Genomic DNA, 25416 nt, shown 5'->3' with positions numbered 1-25416 from the left:
GAGCACGGTGCATTGACCTCCACCCTTAGATTGTAGTAAAGGGGAGAATGTGAGCCCTTACTTTCTCAGACTTGGGTCAGGGAGCTCAGCAGGGCCGTGTCTTTTTGACTGACCCCATAGGGGCTTCATTGTTTCTTTATGACTTCAAGAATAGGGATCCATTTTGTAACTCCTCAGAGGAACTGTTCTTTGGCTCATAACTTGTCCTTTTCTCCATGGATTAATTTTCTTGCCTTAATTTCACAGGAATGTAAACTTCAGGAGCTCTGTAAGGGCTGAGGTTTTTGTCCGTTTTCTCTTCTGCTGTATTTGTACCACCAGCATCTGGGTCAGTGTCTGGTGTACATAGTAGGTGCTCAATAAAAATGTGTTCAATGAATTTCTAAAAAAAAAGTCAACATTAAAAAAAATGAACAGCATGGCATTTGGTCCCATCACTTCATGGCAAATAAATGGGAAAAAAGTGGAAACAGAGGCAGACTTTATTTTTTTGGGCTCCAAAATCACTGTGGATGGTGACTGCAGCCATGAAATTAGAAGATGCTTGCTCCTAGGAAGAAAAGGTATGATAAAACCTAGACAGCGTATTAAACAGCAGATACATCACTTTGCCAGCTAAGGTCTGTATAATCAAAGCTATGGTTTTTCCAGTGATCACGTACACATGTGAGTTGGACCATATAGAAGGCTGAGAGCTGAAGAATTGATGCTTTTGCACTGTGGTGCTGGAGAAGACTTGAGAGTCCTTTGGACAGCAAGGAGATCAAACCAGTCAATCCTAAAGGAAATCAACCCTGAAAGTTTACTGGAAGCACTGATGCTGAAGTTGAAGTTCCAATACTTTGGCCACCTGATGCGAAGAGCTGACTCATTGGAAAAGACCCTGATGCTGGGAAAGATTGAAGGCAAGAGGAGAAGAGGGCAGCAGAGGATGAACTGGATAGCATCAGCGACTCAATGGATATGAGTTTGAACAAACTCCAGGAGACAGTGAAAGACAAGGAAGCCCGGAGTGCTGCAGTCCATGGGGTCACAGAGACGGACATGACTTAGCAATTGAACAATGCTCATCTAATTACCACCCAGACCAAGATATATTCAGCATCCCAGCAGATTCCTTCATACTCACTCCAAGTGATAGTCCCCTGAGGCTAACCTGACCTAGATCGCTATGGATTATTTTTGCTTTTTTTGTGCTTTGCATAAAAGGAACTAGACAGCAAGTATTTCATTTTTAAGAAGTAGTCATGTAGCCTGATGTTGCATGCATAGAAGTGGGCTAGAGCGTTTGAGGTCTCCCTCAGCCTGCAGCATCCAGGGTTTGACTCATGACTCATTCTCTGTATCACCTACAGCAGAACTTATTAACCTTGTAAACCCTTGGTTTCTTTATAAAATGGAGAGAACAATCATTTCTACACTGGAAAGTGCTTATTAGGACGAGTGTTATATGTGAAGTGCCTCACTGCAGTGCCTGGAACATAGTGGATGCTTGATAAATGTGTGTTGAATATGTATTCTTGGCTATAATAGGCATTAATTAAATATAGATTCAAAGACTCTATGAGTCATATTCCTGCTTATGGCACGGATATCTCTTGCCTTCTGTGAACTCACATTTGCAGAACTTCAGTTTAGGTACATTTTTTTTTTTTTTTTTTTTTTTTTTGCCCCACAACTTGCAGGATCTTAGTTCCCTGACCAGGGATTGAACTTCAGGCATCTGGCAGTGAAAGTGCCAAGTCCTAACCACTGGACTTCCAGGGAGTTCCCAGAACTTCAGTTTAGGAATAAGTGTGTGGGTGTGTGGTAAGGACTTCTGGGAAGACTTTTTTGCACTTTCTGGAATTAAACGTTACGACTGTGGCTTTCTTCCTTTTAATTCTACCAGCCTGGATCAAATACCAGAGTAGGGGGTAGTGGGCAAGGATCATTTCTTGGAAAATGGGCCAGAAGTGTTATACTTTTTCAGATCTTTTTTCAGACATTTCACTTTAATACAAGAAATATGTACGGAACAAGTGCAAAGCACGGTGCTCATCAGTTTAGTCGCTCAGTCATGTCAGACTCTTTGCGACCCCATGGACTGCAGCACGCCAGGCCTCCCTGTCCATCACCAACTCCCGGAGTTTACTCAAACTCATGTCCATTGAGTCAGTGATGCCATCCAACCTTCTCATCCTCTGTCGTCCCCTTCTTCTCCCGCCTTCAATCTTTCCCAGAATCAGGGTTTTTTCAAATGAGTCAGTTCTTCGCATCAGGTGGCTCAAGTATTGGAGTTTCAGCTTCAGCATCAGTCCTTCCAATGAGTATTCAGGACTGATTTCCTTAAGGATGGACTGGTCGGATCTCTTTGCAGTCCAAGGGACTCTCAAGAGTCTTCTCCAACACCACAGTTCAAAAGCATCGATTCTTCGGTGCTCAGCTTTCTTTATAGTCCAACTCTCACATCTATACATGACTACTGGAAAAACCATCGGTGCTCGTCATTCATGTTTAATTCGACCCCTCTTTCACTCACAGTCAAATCCAATCTTCGCTGCATCTTTCCCGGTATCACTTCAGGATGAGGGGTGGGCCCTTTAAGGCCCTGGAAAGGGTTTCGGTGTCGGTTTTTGGCGAGGAAGCCACGCCCCATCGCGTGTGCGTAGTCTCAGCGGGGCGGGGCCGGCGTCTCTCTGCTGTCGTCACTTCCGTTTCTCTGTCAGTCGCTAGTGAGAGAGCAGGAGGCAATTCGGCTACTGGAGCGGAGCGTGAGTGCAGGGGACCCCGCCCCCACCCCTACCCGTCGAAGCACCGCTCGGCCGACCCCTACCTTCCCAGCTGGGCCGCTATCCGCCTGACGCCCGGGTTCCTTGTCGGCCACGGCCGCAGGAAATGGCGGCGCTGCCTGATCGCCCCCTTCCCTTCCTCGGCCTTCCCGGACCCCCTCCTACGTCCCCGACTACGAGCCCCACACGTTTCAGGCCCCTTGGCGCCTGAAGCTGGCTCCCGGGAACGGCCCCTGGGTAGCGCGTGAGGCGATCTCGGGCGGCGGGTGCGGCCGGGCGGGGCCGAGGAGCCGCGAGAAGGGACCCGGGGCGCCCCCGGGACAATGCAGCAGCGGCCCGGTCCCGGGCGGGGGCGCGTGCGGGGCCTGCCTCTCTGGTGTCCTCATCCTTGCTCCCCGGAGCAGGGACGCTCTAGGGGCGGGAGGGAGCGGACCGGGTCGGAGGAGGCCGAGGGTGCGGCGAGGGAGTCCGGGGGTGGAGGAGTGAACGGCTGGTGTGTTGGGGGGCAGTGAGCTCTTCGAGGGAAGAAAATGGCGCTTGGTGCAAGTCCCTCCTCTTCCCACTCCGTCTCCTCTGCATTTCGCCGCCTCCTACGCCCCCTCCGACCAACCTATCTCCCACCGCCCCAGCCATCGCCAGTCCCGGGGTTCGGGCGGCTTGCTGGCATCCCGGGACCCGCTTCCCCCGTTTGGGTGCTTACCACCCTCGTGTTGTACCGAATTGTAGTGCCCTTTAGTTCTAGTTTATTTTTACCTCTTATTTTCTAATCCTTCTTCCCCCAGGCCTTTATCAAAGATCGATTTCCTTTTTTTTTTTTTTTTAAGCTGTTTTTGTTATTTCTGTATATTCCGCACGAGCGCTTTCAGTATTACTTTGCCTGAATTACGAGCCACGCCGTCCCCACTCCCCGCTCCCGAACTGTAAAGGCTCATTAAGTAAAAGTGAAAATATATTTTGTTAGTAGTTCAAAGAGTAGTTTAGTTACCATTACCTGGTTTTCATGACGGAGGGACTTATTTGGGTTAAACACGAGGTGGTTCTTTGAAATGATCTTAGCCACCCCGGGCACCTTTAATGAGCAGATGGTGTAGTTATGCTTGACCGTTTCAAAGTGAAAAATAGGTTATGTTCAATTTAATTACCTTAAAAAAAAGCTTCTTGGCATTATTAGCAGCTAGCATACAGAAGCAACTACATTGATTTTGGAGATGAGGCTGTAAAGTGGAGCAGTAACTGGATTAATGTATAAAATGTGGTTGTAAACGTTGCTGGCTCCCCTCTGAATTTACTCTTCTTGTTGTCAAGAAATTGCCAGTTAAAATCAACATGGCTGGGTGGCATGGTTTGAGCTTTTTGAATTTAGTGACTAGAGTAGGGATGGCCCATTTCTTTTACCTTGACCTCCTCTTGTGAGACACATTGAATGCCATTGCGATGCAAGTTTAGTCCAAAGCTGAATTATTTATAGTTGTTTGAAGTCTTTTTTTTTTTCTCTTTTATTCAGCAAACATTTACAGTGTCTGTTGTGTATATTGGGCCCTTGAGGGCATATAGAATTAATAGGGCTCAGTCTCTTCTGAATTGGAGGTGTAGGGAGCAAAAGATACTTGCTGTGAAAATATATGGAGTTTTACCACTTGGTATTACAAGTGCTTTGAAAAGAGGTAGAGCATGAAATTCCTTGAAATTTGGGAAACATAGAGGCACAAGACTCTGCTTTAGGTTCAAGCACTCTGTAAACTCCACAGGGAAGACACTAGCCTATGTACCTCTGTCTGGGGGGATCTCCAAAATCTAGGGAACTAGGGTCATAGTAGGAATTGGAGGAAAGGATTTACCCCTCCTGTAAGCAGGTTCTTCAAATTTTAGTTATATTTCAGAGTAGAAAATCAAGTGTGAAATGTAAGTGAACATTAATTATGTATAACTTGGAATCAGAACTTGCTCGTTTGATTGGAATGGTCAAAACGAAAAAATTAATCTATACAGAACATGAAAAGTATGATTATAATGGTAAAACTAATTAGATACAGACAGCTGTATAGTACAGTTGTCCACCATGCTATGTGTACATTGGGATTAATTCCTGCAATGAATAATTGTATGTAAGTCTCATTGGTGGGAAATATAAAGCAAAGAATTGTTCATATTTCTTCCTGGTTTGACAATGATTGCTGTCAGCTGTCTCTTTGCAATTTACTCTATCTGTAAACATCTAACTCCTATCCATAAGCATCTAACCCTGCTAAAATGAAGTATAAAAAGACCCACTGACTTTGAGAAAGAAAGAGATGTAGGAGTATGAGATGTGTATGACATTTAGTTCCTTGCTGGGTTTAGACCTCTTCGCTCTGCATGTTATTTTCAACATGGAAGAGCTTTAGATTAGAGCATAACTTCTATAGCATGTGCTCAGTGTAACAACTCTGCCACACAATGGTGGAATGAACTGTGGAACTTTTGAATCTTTGGGGGAGAGTTAAGTTGAAGGTAATGAAAAAGTTTATGAATTATTTACATAATCTATTTTTCTTTCAGAATGCCTAAGTCAAAGGAACTTGTTTCTTCAAGCTCTTCTGGTAGCGATTCTGACAGTGAAGTTGACAAAAAGGTGACTATTACTACAGCAGGTCGTTTTTGTGATACTTAATTCAGCAGTATTGGTTCTGAAGGACAGCAAAGCGTATCAGAACCTTAAAATGAGAGCCTGGATGGATGTTTCTGAAAGTGCAGGTGGCCCCTGACCCACTTGACTGAAATGCCTAGATGCTTGTGGTATACTTGCAGGCCACGCCCTGAAGTCAGACTTGAGCAAGTTTTCTGACTTCAAAGTTTCCTGTTGAGGCTTTTTAGGAGCCTTACAACCACTACCTTAGACCCCGGGGGAATAGCACTAAGTTTAGGCCAAAGCCACTAGTAGCTATTGCTTAGTAGACTTCTTAAACTGTAGGGGTTCTTTATAGTGCTTGGGCATTCTAAGTCATGTCTGCCTCTTTGCAACCCCATGGACTGTAGCCCACCAGGCTCCTCTGTCCGTGGGATTTCTAAGCAAAAATACTGGAGTGGGTTGCCATTTCCTCCTCCAGGGGATCTTCTCTACCCTGAAATCAAACTTGTCTCCTGCATTCGCAGGCAGATTTTCTACCTGCATTAGCAGACAGATTTTCTACCTGGGAAGCCCATTCTGTATAGTAGTTGAGCCATATTATATGAACTTTTTGAAAACAGGTATCGGTTTGATAGTCTTCTTAGCCTTGTTTATCCAGCCTCTGAAGATTACATAAAATTTGGCTTGGTACATTTTAAATTAGAATGTTATTTACTCTGATCCTCTCCTTTTAGTTAAATCAGCACTCAGCAAAGCTAGCATGAAATTACCCATTTTGATAGAAAAGAGTTTTTCTGCATTAGATGATAATTGTGCTGTAAGCTTAACTGTGCGTTCTGCTGAACTGAGCATCTCACACTGTAGTGAGGGCTTCTTCCACACAGAACTGTCCTTTATCTCCTAGTAGCTTACATAGTTGTGTTCTGAGCTCAGTTAATAGTATTAGTTAAAAGAGAGCTTCTATGAGAATCTTGAAATACATATCATAATTTTGCTTGGAAGATTGAAAAAAGCTTCAAAGAGCATGCATAGCTATATTTGAGAAGGAAATGTCTTTTAGTTTTTAATTTGCACACAGTATATCATTTGAACACATTACATTCATTTAACAGATTTCTTTATTGAGCTTTTACGTGCAGGGAATGCACCAGTCTACACGGACTATACAGAACTGATAAAAAGAAAAAAAAAAAAAAAAAAAAAAAGAACTGATAAAAAGAGTAATTGCTTAGTGAGCTAATTTTTGCTATTTATCCCAAATAGTACTATTACTCCTGCAAGTACTTCCATTAGATGAATCCACTCTTTAAGTCTGTGTACATAAAGATATACATTTTATTTTGCCTAGTATCATATAATTTGGTAAAACAGTAATAATTTATACCTTCCACTAAGGAACTAAGGAGCTTCCCTGATAGCTCAGTTGGTAAAGAATCTGCCTGCAGTGCAGGAGACCCCTGCATTCCCTGGGTTGGGAAAATCCACCTGGGTTGGGAAGCTCCACCAGCTGGCAAAGGGATAGGCTACCCCCTCCAGTGTTGGGTTTAGGGAACCAGGGGGTGGCTCAGCTGGTAAAGAATCTTCCCGCAATGCGGGAGACCTGGGTTCAATCCCTGGGTTGGGAAGATCCCCTGGAGAAGGGAACAGCTACCCACTCCAGTATTCTGGCCTGGAGAATTCCACGAACTGTATAGTCCACAGGGTCCCAAAGAGTTGGGACACGACTGAGCCACTTTCACTTCACTTCACTTCAAGGAACATGATTGCCCTCTACTGTTTGAATTGGGAACTCTACCGATTTTCATGGACTGTTGGCTCTTTTTGAGGATGCTGCTGCTGCTAAGTCGCTTCAGTTGTGTCCGACTCTGTGCGACCCCATAGACGGCAGCCCGCCAGGCTCCCCCGTCCCTGGGATTCTCCAGGCAAGAACACTGGAGTGGGTTGCCATTTCCTTCTCCAATGCATCAAAGTGAAAAGTGAAAGTTAAGTCGCTCAATCGTGTCTGACTCTTCGTGACCCCATGGACAGCAGCCTACCAGGCTCCTCCATCCATGGGATTTTCCAGGCAAGATAATGAGTCTATCAGATCAGATCAGTCGCTCAGTCGTGTCCGACTCTTTGCGACCCCGTGAGGCGCAGCACGCCAGGCCTCCCTGTCCATCCCCAACTCCCGGAGTTCACTGAGACTCACGTCCATCGAGTCAGTGATGCCATCCAGCCATCTCCTCCTCTGTCGTCCCCTTCTCCTCCTGCCCCCAATCCCTCCCAGCATCAGAGTCTTTCCCAATGAGTCAACTCTTCGCATGAGGTGGCCAAGGTACTGGAGTTTCAGCTTTAGCATCATTCCTTCCAAAGAAATCCCAGGGCTGATCTCCTTCAGAATGGACTGGTTGGATCTCCTTGCAGTCCAAGGGACTCTCAAGAGTCTTCTCCAACACCACAGTTCAAAAGCATCGATTCTTCGGTGCTCAGCCTTCCTCACAGTCCAACTCTCACATCCATACATGACCACAGGAAAAACCATAACCTTGACTAGACGAACCTTTGTTGGCAAAGTAATGTCTCTGCTTTTGAACATGAAAAGCTTTTTATATAGACCCATTTTTTTTTTAATAATGAGTCTATATAAAAAGCTTTTACAGTAATGCTGCTTTTAAAACGTTTTGATTTTGAATGCTGGTCTAACACATTGCTGTCTAAAGTGATTTTTTTGTGATGAGGAAGTTTTGTGATGAGTTGTTAACCTGTGGTCTCCGGTACAAAATAGCTTTCTTAGCTTTGCCTACTCATAAACTCCCTGAACCAATTTAAGTCTCTTTTGGTTTTCTCATCCTTTTTTTTTTTTTAAAGTATTTTATATATTTGGCTGCAGTGAGTCTTAGTTGTGGCACTCGGGATTTTCTGTCTTCCTGCGACATGCAGAATTTTTTTTTCTTCTTTTTTTTAGTTATGGCATGTGGGATGGATCTATTTCCCTGACCAGGGATTGAACCCCAGTCCCCTGCAGTGGGATCACAACCATCAGGGAAGTCCAAGTCCCTTTTGGAATAGGCAGGCATAAATAACCATAAATTGGTTGTTGTCTTTCTAATTAGTATGTTTTTCTTTGTAAAAAATAACTAGTAGACTTGTGGTTTCCAAAAGTTTTAAGTGCATTTAAAAGCAACAGTAGCCCCCCACAGTCTTTTTTTCCTCACAGAGAAATTTTATGTGGGATCCCAATCTATAATATAACTTTTGGTCTGGTGAATACCACTCTAATGCCTGAAGTATCTTGGTTTTCCAAGAAGCCCAAAAGTTTGAAAGCATTGTACTAGATAACAGTGGTATGTTAGTTGCATAGTTCTGTTGTCAGGGAAAACTTAAAACTTGCCTGTGTATATATTTATCATTTTTTATTAATGTAATCTTTTGATCCTCTAAGTCTTAAAAAGTAATGCAATCTTCTGAAGCTGAGATACGTTTTGTTCTTATGCAAATTTTAACCATATTTTTGTTTTTCTTTCAAGCTAAAGAGGAAAAAGCAAGTTGCTCCAGAAAAACCTGTAAAGAAGCAAAAAACTGGTGAAACTTCCAGAGCGCTGTCATCCTCCAAGCAGAGCAGCAGCAGCAGAGATGATAACATGTTTCAGGTAAAACTGGTATTTCTTTAATCCAGAAGAAGTGTTACCCAACTTGATCTGAAGAATATGAAAAGTACCTCATCTGATAATGCCTACTAATCTCTTCTGTATATTATTCTCTTGACTAAGGATAGTCCTTGAAATATAAGAAGAAGTTGGTAGAAATGAAAGCAATTTCTATGATGCTAGATTTTTGTTACGATCTAGAGTTCTGTGGTTTTTCTGTATTTAAAACACAGGGAGTTTAAAAGTTAGAGGAATCAAAAAAAGAAAGATTGAAAACTGCACATTTATAGAGCACATTGGAGGAGGTAGGTCTAGCATTGGGCTGTGCAGTGTGGATAGAACATTACTAGAGGGGAGACTGCAATATGACCTGCCTAATTTTGGCTTGATAACAGAAAAGGTAAATGAGAAAATGAGCCTTCTGTTTATATATTGGGTGGGGTGGGGGGTTAGAAATAAGGTTGAGTATAGTGAGGGAAATGCATTAGAGGGCTTTGATGACATTACTAATACAGCTTTTTCCCTTGGGTTTCTTATCTTGTTTTAGGGAGACTTATTATTAGCATCATGGTACAAGAAGGATTTATGGGAGAGGCAGTGATGATAAATTGATGTGAGGTGATAAGGGCTTAGATGGTTTTCCTGGCAGATGGAATAGTGATGATTAAGAGAGCTAGTGAGGAAGAGTGGACTGGAGGAATGAAGCAATCAGTGAAGACTGGTTTCAAATTTGAGACAGTAGAGATGGTTTCACTGACAAATGGCAAAGGTGGTCAAGTTTGGCCTTTGGGACCTGATTATAGTGTGGTAAAGTGTCTTTCCGTCAGCACCTGGAGGATTTAGTTGGGAAATGTTCATGTGGGAAACATTAGTACGGTTGACTGAAGCCTTCCACTGAAGTAAGCATAAACCAGAGGGGGAAGAGGAGGTGATTGAGTACGTGTCTTGTGATAACTTAGGATGAAAGGAAAAAGAGGATATAGGTAAGAGAAGGTGAAGGAAAGTAAGAAGAGTGTGGTAATGGGAGCAAGAAAAAAGTAAATGTTTTGTGGGAACATAAAAAAGATAAGAAGACGTTAGTATTAGTTGAAGCCAGAAGGTTGGACAAGATGAGAATGCAAACATGTTTTTATTAGAAAGCGAGGCTTGTGTGTGTGTGTGCACTCTTTTGAAAAGTTAGTGATGTCCTTGAAAGACAGAGTACCAGGATTAAGGTGAGAATGGGAAACTAGAAATTGGATGTTTTTATTCAGTTTTGCCTTGTTATATGTCTGGATTAAGAAATAAGACACATGATAACGGTACTTAACACTGTATTGAACATTTGAACTGTACTAAGTGGATTTTCACTCCAGTACTCTTGCCTGGAAAATCCCATGCACGGTGGAGCCTGGTGGGCTGCAGTCCACGGGGTCGCTAAGAGTTGGACACGACTGAGCATCTTCACTTTCACTTTTTACTTTCATGCATTGGAGAAGGAAATGGCAAACCACTCCAGCGTTCTTGCCTGGAGAATCCCAGGGACGGGGGAGCCTGGTGGGCTGCCGTCTATGGGGTCGCACAGAGTCAGACACGACTGAAGCGACTTAGCAGCAGCAGCAGCAAGTGGATTTTCAGATGTACCAGTCATGCAAAAAATGGTAATGTGTTAGCTTGAATATACTAGTAGTTTTTTCACTCTGAGTGTCTGAATATTGAATCAAATTGTACATTTTAAATACATACATTTTAAAATTAAAAAGTATGTAAAAAAATGACAAAGTGCAGATTATTTACTTATGGGCTTTAGTCTTCTGACTTTTGTATATTTTAGAGGTACTAGGAGTAGACTAATTTGATAGAGAACATAAATTGCTGTTTTTAAGGAAGAATTATGAAAGGGCCCTCATTTATTTGAGTAGATAATATGATTAAAACTATGATAAGGGCTAAGAAGTTAAAGTGCAGATGATTATGAGTGAGAAAATGCTCAGAATCTTTCCTGAGGAAGTGACATTTGAAGCTTACGACATAAAGGAGCAGCCAGCTGTGCCAAGTGTGGGGGAGAGGAAAGCATTTTCAAAGTAGAGGGCATTGTGCAGATGCCTTGAAGTGGGAAGGAGCTTGGATTGTGCAGGAAGGTTGGCTGAGAGTGTAGGTAGGAGGTCTAGTTGGTAAAGAAGGTGAAGGGTCAGCTCTTGCAGGGCTTTCCTACTGGGAGGCCATTTTTAGGAGTTGAACTTTCTCCTAAGTGCACTGGAAAGCTATTTTAAGGGGCAGAATGAAATGTAAAATCTGCAAGAGAGTATCACTTCCTTTCATAGCCTTTCCTCCTGTGTGGAATGAAGGACTACTTTGGAATATTTCAACTTAATGTTTATACTAAAGATACAGACTTCTTTCAAGTATTTACTTGGCAGCTATCTTTGGCTTTTCTCTGATCAGTTCTGTTTGCTATATGCCTACTTGTACTTGGATAATAATAGAGCCTCTGTAGCCTCTTAGTGGATTTTATCTTGTCTACCTTACCCTTGTTTGTACAGATAAACTAGGACCCATGTTTAGAGATGTTATTCTATTAGAGCAGGCTGGGAAAACTAGTTCTTTTATTATGGGGAGGTTATCTCACCAAAAAAAAGTGAGTTCAGTTCTTAAACCTTCATTTGAAAGGGCCTGGTGGCTCAGAGGTAAAGCGTCTGCCTGCAATGCAGGAGACCTGGGTTCGACTTCTGGGTCGGGAAGATCCCCTGGAGAAGGAAATGGCAACCCACTCCAGTATTGTTGCCTGGAGAATCCCATGGATGGAGGAGCCTGGTAGACTACAGTCCACGGGGTCGCAAAGAGTCGGACACGACTGAGCTTCTTCACTTCACTTCAAGCCTGAAAGGCTATTTATAGACTCCTCATTCTTTTGAAAGTGCCTCTGGGAGGGACATAGGCCTTACTTTCAGAGTGACTTTTCAAGATCTAGCCTGTGAAAGTAGTCTGTGTAGGCATTCTAAGAGAATTGTTATTGTTCAGTTGCTAGGTCGAGTCTGATTCTTTGTGACCCCATGGAATGCATCACACCAGGTTTCCCTGTCCTCTCATCTATCTCCTGGAGCTTGTTCAGACTCAATGTCCATTGAGTTGATGCCATCTAACCATCTCATCCTCTGTTGTCCCCTTCTCCTCCTGCCCTCAAGTTTTCTCAGCATCAGGGTCTTTTCCAATGAGTTGACTCTTTGCATCAGATGGCAAAGTATTGGAGCTTCAGCATCAGTCCTTCCAGTGAATATTCAGGGTTGATTTCCTTTAGGATTGATTGATTGAAGAGATAATACATTTAATTTCATTGCCATTAGAGATTTTTCCTTGAAATGGTATTTTGGCCGTAGAAAAATATTTCGGTGGTTAATACTGACTTGTAATTTGAATCCAAAGCACGTTAGAGTGAGTACATTGGTTATATAAAATGAGGACTTTAGTAGTAATAATGGTTTGATAATTTATTAGAAAGGTGCAGGATGGGGTTTTTAAAAGGAAAATCAGTTACTCTCGTATTTTGTAAATTCGTAATAAGTTTTATTTAATTTTAAAAATAGTACTGTATGTTTTCTATATTTTTCATTTACCAAGAAAATGCCTAGAAAATAGCTTCCAGAGTGGAACTTTGTTAGAGATTGCTAGAATCTTCAAGGATCTGGGCTATCAGGTACACTTTACCAAAGACAAATCTAAATTAAAATTGTTTGGAGTAGCCATCAGATCAGATCAGATCAGATCAGTCGCTCAGTCGTGTCCGACTCTTTGCGACCCCATGAAGCGCGGCACACCAGGCCTCCCTGTCCATCATCAACTCCCGGAGTTCACTCAGACTCATGTCTATCGAGTCAGTGATGCCATCCAGCCATCTCATCCTCTGTCGTCCCCTTCTCCTCTTGCCCCCAGTCCCTCCCAGCATCAGTCTTTTCCAGTGAGTCAACTCTTCGCATGAGGTGGCCAAAGTACTGGAGTTTCAGCTTTATCATCATTCCTTCCAAAGAAATCCCAGGGCTGATCTCCTTCAGAATGGACTGGTTGGATCTCCTTGCAGTCCAAGGGACTCTCAAGAGTCTTCTCCAACACCACAGTTCAAAAGCATCGATTCTTCGGTGCTCAGCCTTCCTCACAGTCCAACTCTCACATCCATACATGACCACAGGAAAAACCATAGCCTTGACTAGACAAACCTTTGTTGGCAAAGTAATGTCTGCTTTTGAATATGCTATCTAGGTTGGTCATAACTTTCCTTCCAAGGAGTAAGCGTCTTTTAATTTCATGGCTGCAGTCACCATCTGCAATGATTTTGGAGCCCAGAAAAGTAAAGTCTGACTCTGTTTCCACTGTTTCCCCATCTATTTCCCATGAAGTGATGGGACTGGATGCCATGATCTTCGTTTTCTGAATGTTGAGCTTTAAGCCAACTTTTTCACTCTCCACTTTCACCTTCATCAAGAGGCTTTTGAGTTCCTCTTCACTTTCTGCCATAAGGGTGGTGTCATCTGCATATCTGAGGTTACTGATATTTCTCCCGGCAATCTTGATTCCAGCTTGTGCTTCTTCCAGCCCAGCGTTTCTCATGATGTACTCTGCATATAAGTTAAATAAACAGGGTGACAATATACAGCCTTGATGAAGTCCTTTTCCTATTTGGAACCAGTCTGTTGTTCCACGTCCAGTTCTCTTGCCTCCTGACCTGCATACAAATTTCTCAAGAGGCAGATCAGGTGGTCTGGTATTCCCATCTCTTTCAGAATTTTCCACAGTTTCTTGTGATCCACACAGTCAAAGGCTTTGGCATAGTCAATAAAGCAAAAATAGATGTTTTTCTGGAACTCTCTTGCTTTTTCCATGATCCAGCAGATGTTGGCAATTTGATCTCTGGTTCCTCTGCCTTTTCTAAAACCAGCTTGAACATCAGGAAGTTCACGGTTCACATATTGCTGAAGCCTGGCCTGGAGAATTTTAAGCATTAGCCGTAAGACAAGATTAAAAAAAAAAAAACAACTAAATACTCATCTTTTGAGAATAGGTCACTAATTAGAAATAGGTCACTAATAGAATAGGTCTGCTCATTAGAAAACTAGTAGAATTAATTTTCTCTGTGTGTAGTGTGAGGTAGTTGTTGAGACTCATTTTTCACCCCTGTACAGATAATCTAGTTGTTCTATTACCGTTTGTTGAAAAGACTATTCTTTTCCTGTGGACTCACCTTGGATATTTATAAAGAAAATCAGTAAATATATAAAATATCTATTTCTAAACTCTGTTGTATTCCATTGATCTATATGCCTGTCTTCAGTACCACACTGTCTTAATTACTGTACTTTTATGGTGAATTTTGCAGTCAGGTAGTGTAAGTCCTTTAACATTGTTCTTGTTTTTCACCTTCAGAATTATTATTAGCAAACTTAATAATAGCAAAATTATTATTTTTGCTATTCTATGTATTTTGTATTTACATACACATTTTATAAACAGTTTGTCAGTTTTTATCAAAAAGTCTACTGGGATTTTGATTGGGATCGGGAAAGCTGAAGAACAGTTTGGAAAAAATCTACAACTTGATCATATTGGTATCTTTCTCCATTAATTTAGATCTTTTTGAATTTCTGTTTTGTAATTTTTCTGGTATATCTTCTGTCAAATTTATTCCAAAGCATTTTGTGTGTTTTGATTCTATCTCAGATGTATTGTTTCCTAACATTTTCTAGTCATTCGTTGCTAAAAATATATATATTACATAATATATGTAAATTATAACATTCTATATTTTATAAATGTTAAGTATATATTTTTTAATGATGTGTTAGAATTTTCTCTGTTGATGGTTTTGTTTGCTTTTATATCATCCTTTTCTTTTTCTGGCTTTATTGCTATTATTTCTAGAACAGTATTGAAAAGAAGTGGTAAGAGCAGACACCTTTGTTTATTCCTGATGTCAGGGGCAAGGCATTCTCTCTTTTCCCTGTAATGTCTATCACTTAAGCTCTGGAATGAATGTGTGCACTGTGGATTTGCTGCTTTGGACTGGGAGAATGAAAAGTTACGGAATAAACACAGTGCAGTTATCTGTAGGGTCCATCTTTATTTGGAGATTTGTGTTAAAGTAGATGCTGGATATATTAAGGGAGAGTATACAAAATGCACAGTAAGTTTTGGTTACAATAAGTTTCAGATTTTGGTGGAGCAATGTCATTCTGTGTCATCAGGCTTTCTTTTCCTTTTCACCCCCACAGTTCTTTGGTGCTGATGTTCTCTGAAGCATTTTTGCCAAATTTTAGTATCAGTTTATTAATCTATACTTTTCCCCTACTTTAAATAATTTATTTATTACAATCACAAGTTATTTGAAAAATGTTTAGGGACTTCAAATTGTAAAATCATAAAGGTTTAAATATGTGATGGTCAGCCATGTTTGGGAGGAAGAAAATACCTCTTTAAGTTCATCTTTGGGCTTCCCTGGTGGCTCAGAGGTTAAAGCATCTGCCTCCAATGTGGGAGACCTGGGATTCCTGGGTCGGGAAGATCCCCTGGAGAAGGAAATGGCAACCCACTCCAGTATTCTTGCCTGGAGAATCCCATGGACCGAGAAGCCTGGTAGGCTACGTCCATGGGGTCACAAAGAGTCGGACAGGACTGAGCTACTTCACTTTCACTTGCACTTTGGCAAACAAAAAACAATTACGCACATCATTGAAATTGTGGATGAGGAAGCTTATGAGAAGTTTCCAGGGACCGAGGTAGAAGTTAGCATAGCTAGCCAACAGTGTGTAGTGTTAAACAGCTGTATTGTTACCTGTATTGTACCATGCTGTTTACATAAAATAACGGAGTACTGTTATTAATTTAAGACTGTAAAATGCCATTTATATACTTATATTGTCTCTTTTTAAAAATAGATTGCTTTTGGTCTTGATCTTTAACTTTTTTTCCTAGTGAGATTTTAAAGTTGTAACCGTTTTCTACATCATATTTCTCAGTAATATAAGGAAGATTTGCAGAAAAGGTGGTGTTTTCTCCTTTGTTTTTCTTTCTTTTTTGGTTCTTATTCCAGAGACCTATATAAAAGGCTTCAGAACTCTCTTATTGGCATTTCAAGTCCTTTTCAGTATTTGCAGAACTCTCTTACTGGCATTTCAAGTCCTTTTCAGTATTCGCTCCATCTATTCAGCCTATCCTTGAATCTCATCAGTATTGTATTTTCTCCTTCCCTTTGTCTATTTCATCACTTTTTCCTTAATTAATGGCTTGTAGTTTTTCAAGGTCAGATTCCACCACTTGCAGTCTCTTCTACTACTCAAGCCCACACTGAATGCAGAATTGACTTACCTAATCAGTATTAATTTTGGAGGTTTTTAGTGTATTTTAATTATATCTATTCATCTGTCACATGGGTTTACCACAAAACCAGAATGAAATGATGTTCACTTCAGTGCTATAGGTGCCTAAGATGACTTTACATTTAAGTCAGTTCGTTGAAGTCAATATTATAAATCACTATTGAGAGTTTCACTGTGATAATTATTTTGGTCTTATTTCATTCATCCATTAAAACAGTTTGCTGGGAACCCAATATGACAGGCAGTAGGGATACAAAGAGGACTAAAAAATAAGCCATTAATACTGACAATAAGATCACTGGTAACTTTAGAAAGGGAAGACGGAACATGTTTGGAAACGGTAGATACGAAACCAATGGAAAGGGAAAGAATGTACAATACAGTGCAGATTTGAACTGCCTGGGTCCAGTTATACATGGATAGTTTTCAATACTAAATACTTCATGGTTTGTGGTTGGTTTAATCCTCAGATATGGAGGGCCTGACTATAATTTATGCTTGGATTAACCCCCCTGCCTTGTTTCAAGAATCAACTATATATGCAAGAAATGGGATACAAAAGGTATAAAACTTATGAATTCATGATTATGTGGGTAAGAGATTTAAGGCATTTAACCATGCTCAATGGACTGTATTTTCTCCACAAAGCATGAGACATACCCTGAAAGTAGGGGTCACACCAACAGGACAAGAAACTTATTTGAGAAAGAAAAACTAAAGCAAAATGAATAAGATCTGAGATAAGAAAAAGCAGCTTGAGAGGATCATAGGCAAGATGAAAGCCATAAGTGTGTACTTGTGTTAGCACAATCCCAATAAAAGGGACTAATAATGAAGGGACCCAGGTTTGTAAGGAAAGGAACTTTTTGATGTGTCTTAGGCACAAAATCATTGCTAGTATTTTATTTAAGTTAGTAAGATTGAAGAGTAGGTTTAAAATGGGTAAGAGGTAGGTAGAGATAGTAGAGGTTTTGATTAGAAAGTGTAATTTCTTAGCTTAAGCGCTAGACAGTACATTACAGCAGCATAAGATACGTTGGAAGGTGCATGTAGACACTGTGGAGTAAAACCTTTTCCTTCCCTGTGCCATTTGTAGTTAAGCAGCAATAGAAGATTTTTGAAAAATAGTTTTCTATGAAAAGTTCTAAGTTCTCAGTTTGAGACTGTAAGCAGAGTGTATTAAAATGTCATTTGAAATGAATGTCTAAAAGAAAAAGCTCTCTTGTTCCCATTGACTGGAACTCTGGATTCTTACATTTAGAATGGTTGCTAAACCAGTGTAGCTGGCTGAGTCTGTGGATTCCTACGGTTGTAGTTTATACTAGATTTTGCTTTTTCATGATTTTTATTGTAAAAAAAAATACTTAACATAAAACTTAACCATCTTCCCCATTTTTAAGCATACAGTAATGTTAAATATTTTCACATTTGTTGTGAAACAGATTTCCAGAGCTTTTCATCTTGTAAAACTATTACATAACAACTCTCCCTTTCTCCCTATCCCTGCTCCTAAGTCGCTCCAGTTGTGTCCGACTCTGTGCGACCCCATAGACGGCAGCCCACCAGGCTCCTCTGTCCCTGGGATTCTCCAGGCAAGAACACTGGAGTGGGTTGCTGCCGGGGTCCTGCCCTGGTGGATTCAGGGAATTCGAAGGGGAGATGGCGTCGGTGAAACAATAGCTTAATTGAGTATTAATTAGAAATATAAAGTGTGGTTAAATAGGGATAGCTCAGTGAGAAAAGTCAGTGGAGAAAAGTCAGTGGAGAAAAGAGGCTGAATAACTTGGTTTATGTGGAAAACCAATAAAACTTCAAGACAAGAAGTTTGCACCACCCACGTAGGCCACAGGCGTCTTCCCGTTCTCCCGAGGGAGAGGAGACACTAAGGCCTCCCCAGTCATATCTTAGACGCCCAGGCAAAATTAGTAGGCTTGGTGGGCCTCCGCGCTCCAGATGGAAATTCAGCCAGAAGGTCAAAGAAAGAATTACATGGGGAGACCAAGCTTCGGTGAGCAAGGCCCATAGCTTTATTTTCAACAGGGGCTTTTATACCATAAGTTGCACATAGAGGATAATAGGGGGTGTGAAATCATGCAAAGTCATCAGTCTTTGATCCTTATCGAAACCAGGGTTTCTTTTCTGCAAACTTATCGTATACAAATGGTTTAGGTGATTTATATCATCTTCTGGCCAGAAGGCCTGTTAACATTTTATGACTCGGACAAAGGTTTGTCAACCATAAGACTTTTTTTCTCTAAGAGTAATTATTTTAAAGTTTGGCGCCATCCTCCGAAGGTGTTAGTTAAAGTTGCATTCCTATAGGGCAGAGGTGCAGTGGGTTTACAACAAAGGAAAGAATTTATTACCTTAAGGGTCTAAAGTTGCTAACACCAAGGCCACTACTTATTTTTTATACATACCAACTATATTAATTAATACACATTCAAGGATACAAAACAGGGGATGTGGAAACTTGGCAGCAAGCATTGGCTCATCAATGAAATCTTCTGCTAGTTTTATTCTGACAGCTTCTAACTCTCCGAGAGGCTCTAAGCTATTTGAATATCTTAAGCTTCCCCTGCCTCTCACAGTTGGGAGACTGTAAACAATCCTATGCATAGCTGTAGGAGTCCGGGTAAACTTGTCAGGCAAGTTAGCCATCTGAGGGGTTTGGATTTAAACACTCCTATTATACCCAGGAACTTTATTAACTGGAGCTGTAAGTTAACTCTTTTTCAGAGAGAGCGAGATGGTGGTGGGGGACAGCCCCCCGTAAAGTCAGAGGTGAGAGCACAAAGCAGTAAAGTAGGCAGACTCTGGTTTTGGGGGTAGATGCTCGAGAATATCCAGGGGGACTCCTGAGGCTCTATCCCGCCTTTGTGTATGCCGAGCCTCCTTCCTCATGACCTTTGCCACGGGCGGAATTCCTCACGCTGGCTCCCGGCAGGTTGCCATTTCCTTCTCCAATGCATGAAAGTGAAAAGTGAAAGTGAAGTCCCTCAGTCTTGTTGACTCTCAGCGACCCCATGGACTGCAGCCTACCTGCCTCCTCCCTTCATGGGATTTTCCAGACAAGAGTACTGGAGTGGGTTGCCATTGCCTTCTCCCCTCCCAATCCCTAACCCCTGGTAACCACCATTCTACTTTCTATATGACCTGACTGCTCCAGGTAGCTCATATTAAGTGGAATCATCCAGGATGAAGCTTTCTGTGATGGGCTTATTTCACTTAGCATAAGATCTCAAGGGTCATGCATGTTGTACCATGTGGTAGTATTTCCTTCTCTTTTAAAGCCAAGTAACTTCATTAATGTATGTCCCACATTTAATGTAAAAATGATTAGAAATGTGAGATGTACTTTGTTTCATCTTCTTAGAAAGATTTCTTTTTGAACAGTGATAGCTCCTTTGATGTAGTGTTGATATCGAGAACTGTAATTATTTTTGTGATTAAAAGTAGAGTGAGTGTGCAGCAAGTGAGAATATAAATATGGATATCATTGTTGAACAGCTGTTTTATGTTTTTTTTTTTCTATTGTAGATTGGGAAAATGAGGTATGTTAGTGTTCGGGACTTTAAAGGGAAAGTCTTAATTGATATCAGAGAATATTGGATGGATGCCGAAGGTGAAATGAAACCAGGAAGAAAAGGTAAGGTTTAATTTCCTAAATTTGGTCCTAATATTGGAATTATGTAAGCTTGAAATTGTTTGGACTTTATTTGAAATTGAAATAATGTTGGCAGTGAATAGGTTGGCACTGAAAGATTCTCAAGTTGATTCTCTTTGTCTTCTATAGCCTTTTTGGACATGACATTTAGCTTACTTTATGAGATGTCTTAAATATAGCTGTTGAAATGCCTCCTCCTCCCCCAGTAATACCCCTAACATCACTTCAGTTGGTTGCCACTTTACTGTTAATTTGAATGTATCTTTAAGAAGATTATCTCAGTTCCTAACTAGAGTGGGGACATTGGGAAAGTATAGCATCAGGAATGGAAAATCCTGATTTACAGTGTTGACTTCTGATTCATCTCCAAAGGATATTCTAGGGTGATACCCTTTAACCACTTTGTCCTCCATTTGTGCTTCATCCAGTCCCAAGCATGACATCATCACAAAAGCACACTGTCTTTCACGAAATAGCAAGAGAACATTTGTATACCAATAGAAATCCTTATATTTGGCTAGTTAGCTGCTTTAGGTTGATCCTTAGCTAATGAAAAATGCCTCCTTATTTTTTTCTATTTTGCCTGCATGCCATTTTGAAAAGCACCATGTTTGCCTCATTGAATTTTGACTTTATTAAACTTAAAACCTTTGAGTTTTCACACCCTTTTCTTCTTCAGGCCACTTTTGGATTGATCATTCAAGTTGCCCCAACGTAGCCAATGGCAAATTTCTTGTTACTGTAAACATTTACTAAAGTGATTGATTAATCCTTCCTCAGTGTCGTCCCAATGCATTCTCCTCCCTCTTCTCAATTCCACGGCCTCCTAGTAGTTTTCTGAGAAATTTATTAATTCTTCTACTTCTAGTTTCTCTCTTTAGATGTGTCAAGGGATAGAACACTAGAAGTTTAAAATACAAAGTACTTTCTGTTCATACTTTTTCATCTTAAATAGGAACAACATGTCATTAGCTAATTTTTAAAATGTTTGCCAGGTGATATGCTGAGATTTTATTCACATTGGCGAATTTTTCACAACAGCTATTTGTGTTATAAGCATCTTTTTACAGGTGAGGAAACTGAGGTTTAATGGAGTTAGTGACAGTGAGGCTGGTATTTGAACCTTGGCAGCATGACTCCAGAGTGCACTCTTAACCCAGTATGCATGGTCTAAGAAGTTCTGTTTGGCCCATGTCTCAGGGACTTTTCCAGAGTGAAATGAGTGCTTCTGGAAGAAAGCACAAAGTCATTCATGCTGAATTCCTGTGGAAATTTTGAGCAAATGTTGGAAACAGCTGGTTGTAGAAATGGGGTGTCACAAACCAAATATAAGCTTGGCCATGTATGGCTAGATTACAAACTAGCTAAAAAATGCTAGTTTGTAAGCATTTGTGAGCCAAATCTTCAGATCATTATTTATTCTCACTGGGTGTAATAGGCATTATGTAGGAGGTGGTGTTGAAAGTAAAACTGGATAGAAGGATGACCTACAAAGGTAATTGTGATGAATATGACAAATAAATGTAAGAGATTTGATTCTTAGTGTGCCCTTGTGCCATTTGAAATGGCAATTTTGATAAAACAGTATTTTAGTTGGAAGTGGAAAATCCTCAAGAAAGCTTAAGTAGATTTTTCAACTTTTGATTTTTAAACATTTTTTTAGGTATATCTTTAAATCCTGAACAATGGAGCCAGCTGAAGGAACAGATTTCTGACATTGATGATGCAGTAAGAAAACTGTAAAATCAGAGCCATATAAAACCTGTACTGTTCTAGTTGTTTTAATCTGTCTTTTTACATTGGCTTTTGTTTTCTAAACATTGTTTTCCAAGCTGTTGTATATTTGGATTGCAGAAAAATTTGTAAGATGAATACTTTTTTTTAAATGTGCATTATTAAAAATGTTCTGAGTGAAGCTAATTGTCAGTTTTATTAAGGAGGATTGCTTTTGTGTCCACCACCTAGTGTAAAATAAAATCAAGTAATACAATCTTAACTGTTGTGGCCTTCTTTGATCAGAAGAGTTGGTACTGTTTAAGGCCAAAAATAACAGTTTATCTACCTTTTAGTTTCAGCTCAGCCTTTCCATTCAAAAGGGTTTGCTTTGCATTGAATTTATCAACTTTTGAGTTGTGAAATTCATAGTTGATCTGTTCTAATCAGATGTCTGGACTTGTTTGATTTTTTTCCCCCCCCCGACCTCAGTGATATTTCACTTACCCCTTTTTCTTCACTTCTGTTTCTTTCTAATAACTATCTTGTCATGTTCAATTTTCATTTTGCCTTTGCTCTTTCTCTTGAATATGTTGTGCTAATTTGGAAAGTCTGAAGCTGTCAAAATGTTAGTTATCTCAATAAGGTACTTGTAAGTAAAATATATGAGAACTACAATCACTAATTCTACTGTATTAAGTATTAGGAGATATAGTTTGATAAACAACATGGCTTGTTTGAAAACTCTGAGCAAGTAAATGTATGTCATAACCTGTAGTATTCTGTGTAGTTATCTTATTGCTTAGTCTGCAGAAAATAATAACTTAGGTGTCTGATTTGCTTTCACTTATTATGCATACTCACCATGGGATGATGTCTATAAAATCAGATATTGTTACATTAGACTAGGATTTAATAGAAATTATGAAAGCTTACTGGCCTAACATTTTATAACATTGAGTATGGATTATGGACAGCCAGAGATATCACTGAGCTTAACTGTCATAGTAAATGTCAGTTTTTAGGGGAAAGAGCATATTGAGCACATATTTGTGATTTTTGGCCTTTGCTTCAGTAGACTTGGTTCTTTTGCAGTTCATCTACTGGACAATGGCATTCTGGACTTAATGTTACTAAGTTTTAGCAGGCACTCTGAATTGATTTTCATTGAGCCATAATGATGAAGCAGAAATAGGCTGAGGCACAGATTTCAGGGGTTTTGTAGCAATAAGTAGGGCATGGTGTGCCTTAGAATGTAAAGGAACTGTAACAGGTTAAGGCGGCAGTGAAGAGGAAGGAATTCTCTTCACCCTAGACGATGACATACTGATATTTTAATCACATTGACAGGACATAGTTCTAGATAGAACAGTTAACAAGAAAGGTTTAAAGACGTGAAAAATTGTTTCTGACATCTGGTAGCAAATTGCAAATGGTTACTGCCATATCAGAGAGTTGCACTATAATACCAAGTTTGATTACTACGTCTAAAACATTTTATAGTAGAATTGTCAAGGACTTATTTCAAAACCATCTGCCAGGCCACATGGAGTTTTTTTTTATGGCAGCTATGTTTCTTTGACATTTTTAAGATATTTTTAGAAATGTTTTAAAGCAGTAACCCTAATATGTGCATTACTTGAGGAAATAAATCCTCCTTTCTGATATTTTAGCCTATATCACATAATAGGTACCAAAGTGTTCAGAATACATATTTTAGACAAATCATACTTGTTTGAAAACTTCCCCGTCATTTGGGAACATAGTAACTGAATTGGGTAGATTTGTAAATTCCTTATTATATATACAGAAAGGCTAGTTAGAACATATAACTCTGATTTTGGTATAAATGAAAAGGGAATAATGAGTAACTTTCCTAGGTTTATGTGAAATTAGGAGGTATGTGCATTTTGAAACAATCTGCTAGTACAGAGATGGTGCTGAAATCTGTTACCTAGGCATTTTCTAGCTGTTTAACATTGTCATTAACACTTTCACCTAAGGAGTGTTTCTCTGGCAGATTTTTGGTAAGGTTCTTGGTAAATTCATTTTGATATATTACTGAATATATAATATACAGAAATTATCAATCTCGTGTGTGTTTAGAAAGGGATGAGAACTGGGTTAAAAGAAGAGAAAATAACTTGTGCTGGAAAGAAAAGATAGGGTAATGTTTTCTGTTTCAACTTTACCTTCTTGGTAAGATTTCTTCCAGGAAGAAAGTATGGCATTTTGAGGCAATGGTTTCTTACCTAGTAATGCCAAAATGAATTGAATTCACGCCAGCCCTTGAATGTGTGCAGTAGCAGGACCTCTCTAATGAATTTTTCTTCCATGTCTTTTTAAACTACAAGTAGCATCTGACCAATTTCCAGGGCTCTTGGCATTTTATTTAAAGAACAACCACTAGAAAAAAACTCTTATAATTTTGTTCTTGTTTTGCTTCATAAATGCCTAAGAACTTCTTTTGAAAAAAGAATGCTCCTACCTCATTAGCCAGTCAAAATGCTGTGATGATCAGCCTATTCTACATAATGTGTTTAGGAAGAAAGACAGGAAAAAAGGGTACATCCTGGCTTGGCTATTGAGGGAAAAAGTGAAAGAACTGAGTATTAATTATTATGTGTTCCTGATGGGGGTATATTAGAAGAGTACTATGAAATTATGAAATTTAAAAGTGCTAATACTTAGGATGTCTCCTGAAATTATTTGCAACTCACTTTTTATGGAAATTCAGAGAAACACTCAAAACACTTTTTGCTTTTTTTTCTTTTTTAAAGTGGTGTTTTTCTAGATAAACTCTAGTGGTAAACATTCACATGGTTAACAAATATGTAATTCTGTACTTGTGGAATACCTGTCTGCTTTGTTTGGTACATCTTCCATGGAGATGTCGATGAATATAATACTGCATCTGTGAATATTTTAAATGTTGAAATAAAAACAAGAAATGTGCCCTCTGTGTCATCCCAGTTTCACAAACCCAAAGGTGAATGGCTAAGTTATCTGTTGAATAGATTTTGTTAACTAGGACACCTTTTCTGTGTGAATGCTTTGGAATGTGAATTAGCCTTTGAGTGTTAAATCTTCTAAGGACCTCTGGGACTGGGTGGTAAGGTCCTGTCTGTTTTCATTTACTTGATCCAAATGGTAAAATGAAAAATATTAAGGTGTACATGGCCTCTTTTACCTGTGAGAGTGCTTTGCAGTCTGATTATTCCTTGTTATAATTAATTTATAAAGACTGTTTTTCCCTTCTTGATTAGTAGTTCTGCTTAGTTAAGATCTCTCATTGTTTAAATTTCCATTTAGAGAAACTTACACTGGGATAGAGAGATCCATGGAAGATTACTTATAACTCTTGTTCCACTTGATCAACTGTAAATTTTAATAAAACATTGACTCAAAAATCCAGTCAAGAAGAAAATAGTACTTGGAATCTACACAGTTAATCACTGACCTTGAAGTTTTGTGGTATGGCTCAAAGCAGTTATGGTATAGACAAGGAGTTTGAGAAGCATGAAATGTTAAAATATTATGCAGAATTATTTACAATATAGCAGTTTATTCAAGACTTGCGGCCCTCTGTGTCAAAGATCTTGCCACACAGGACTCCCCCCTGACCTCATGTCAGTTCATCACAGAGTTCAAATCTTCCCAGACCTCCATTTAGTCCTGGACTAAC

At 39.9% G+C, this 25416-nt stretch overlaps 1 protein-coding gene across 1 annotated transcript; it reads left to right on the top strand.

The window, feature by feature from the left end:
• Nucleotides 1-2607: 2607 nt before the first annotated feature.
• SUB1 (SUB1 regulator of transcription) lies at nt 2608-22014 on the top strand. The gene is made up of 5 exons (XM_006055805.4): nt 2608-2753; nt 5310-5382; nt 8889-9011; nt 19892-20000; nt 21682-22014. Exons 2-5 carry the CDS (start codon nt 5311-5313, stop codon nt 21759-21761), a joined length of 384 nt encoding a protein of 127 aa, XP_006055867.1. The 5' UTR covers nt 2608-2753; nt 5310; the 3' UTR covers nt 21762-22014.
• Nucleotides 22015-25416: the final 3402 nt, after the last annotated feature.

The sequence above is a fragment of the Bubalus bubalis genome, chromosome 19 (assembly GCF_019923935.1).
Source record: "Bubalus bubalis isolate 160015118507 breed Murrah chromosome 19, NDDB_SH_1, whole genome shotgun sequence".
Classification (NCBI taxonomy): domain Eukaryota; kingdom Metazoa; phylum Chordata; class Mammalia; order Artiodactyla; family Bovidae; genus Bubalus; species Bubalus bubalis.
This window is presented reverse-complemented; position numbering and strand designations above follow the sequence as displayed.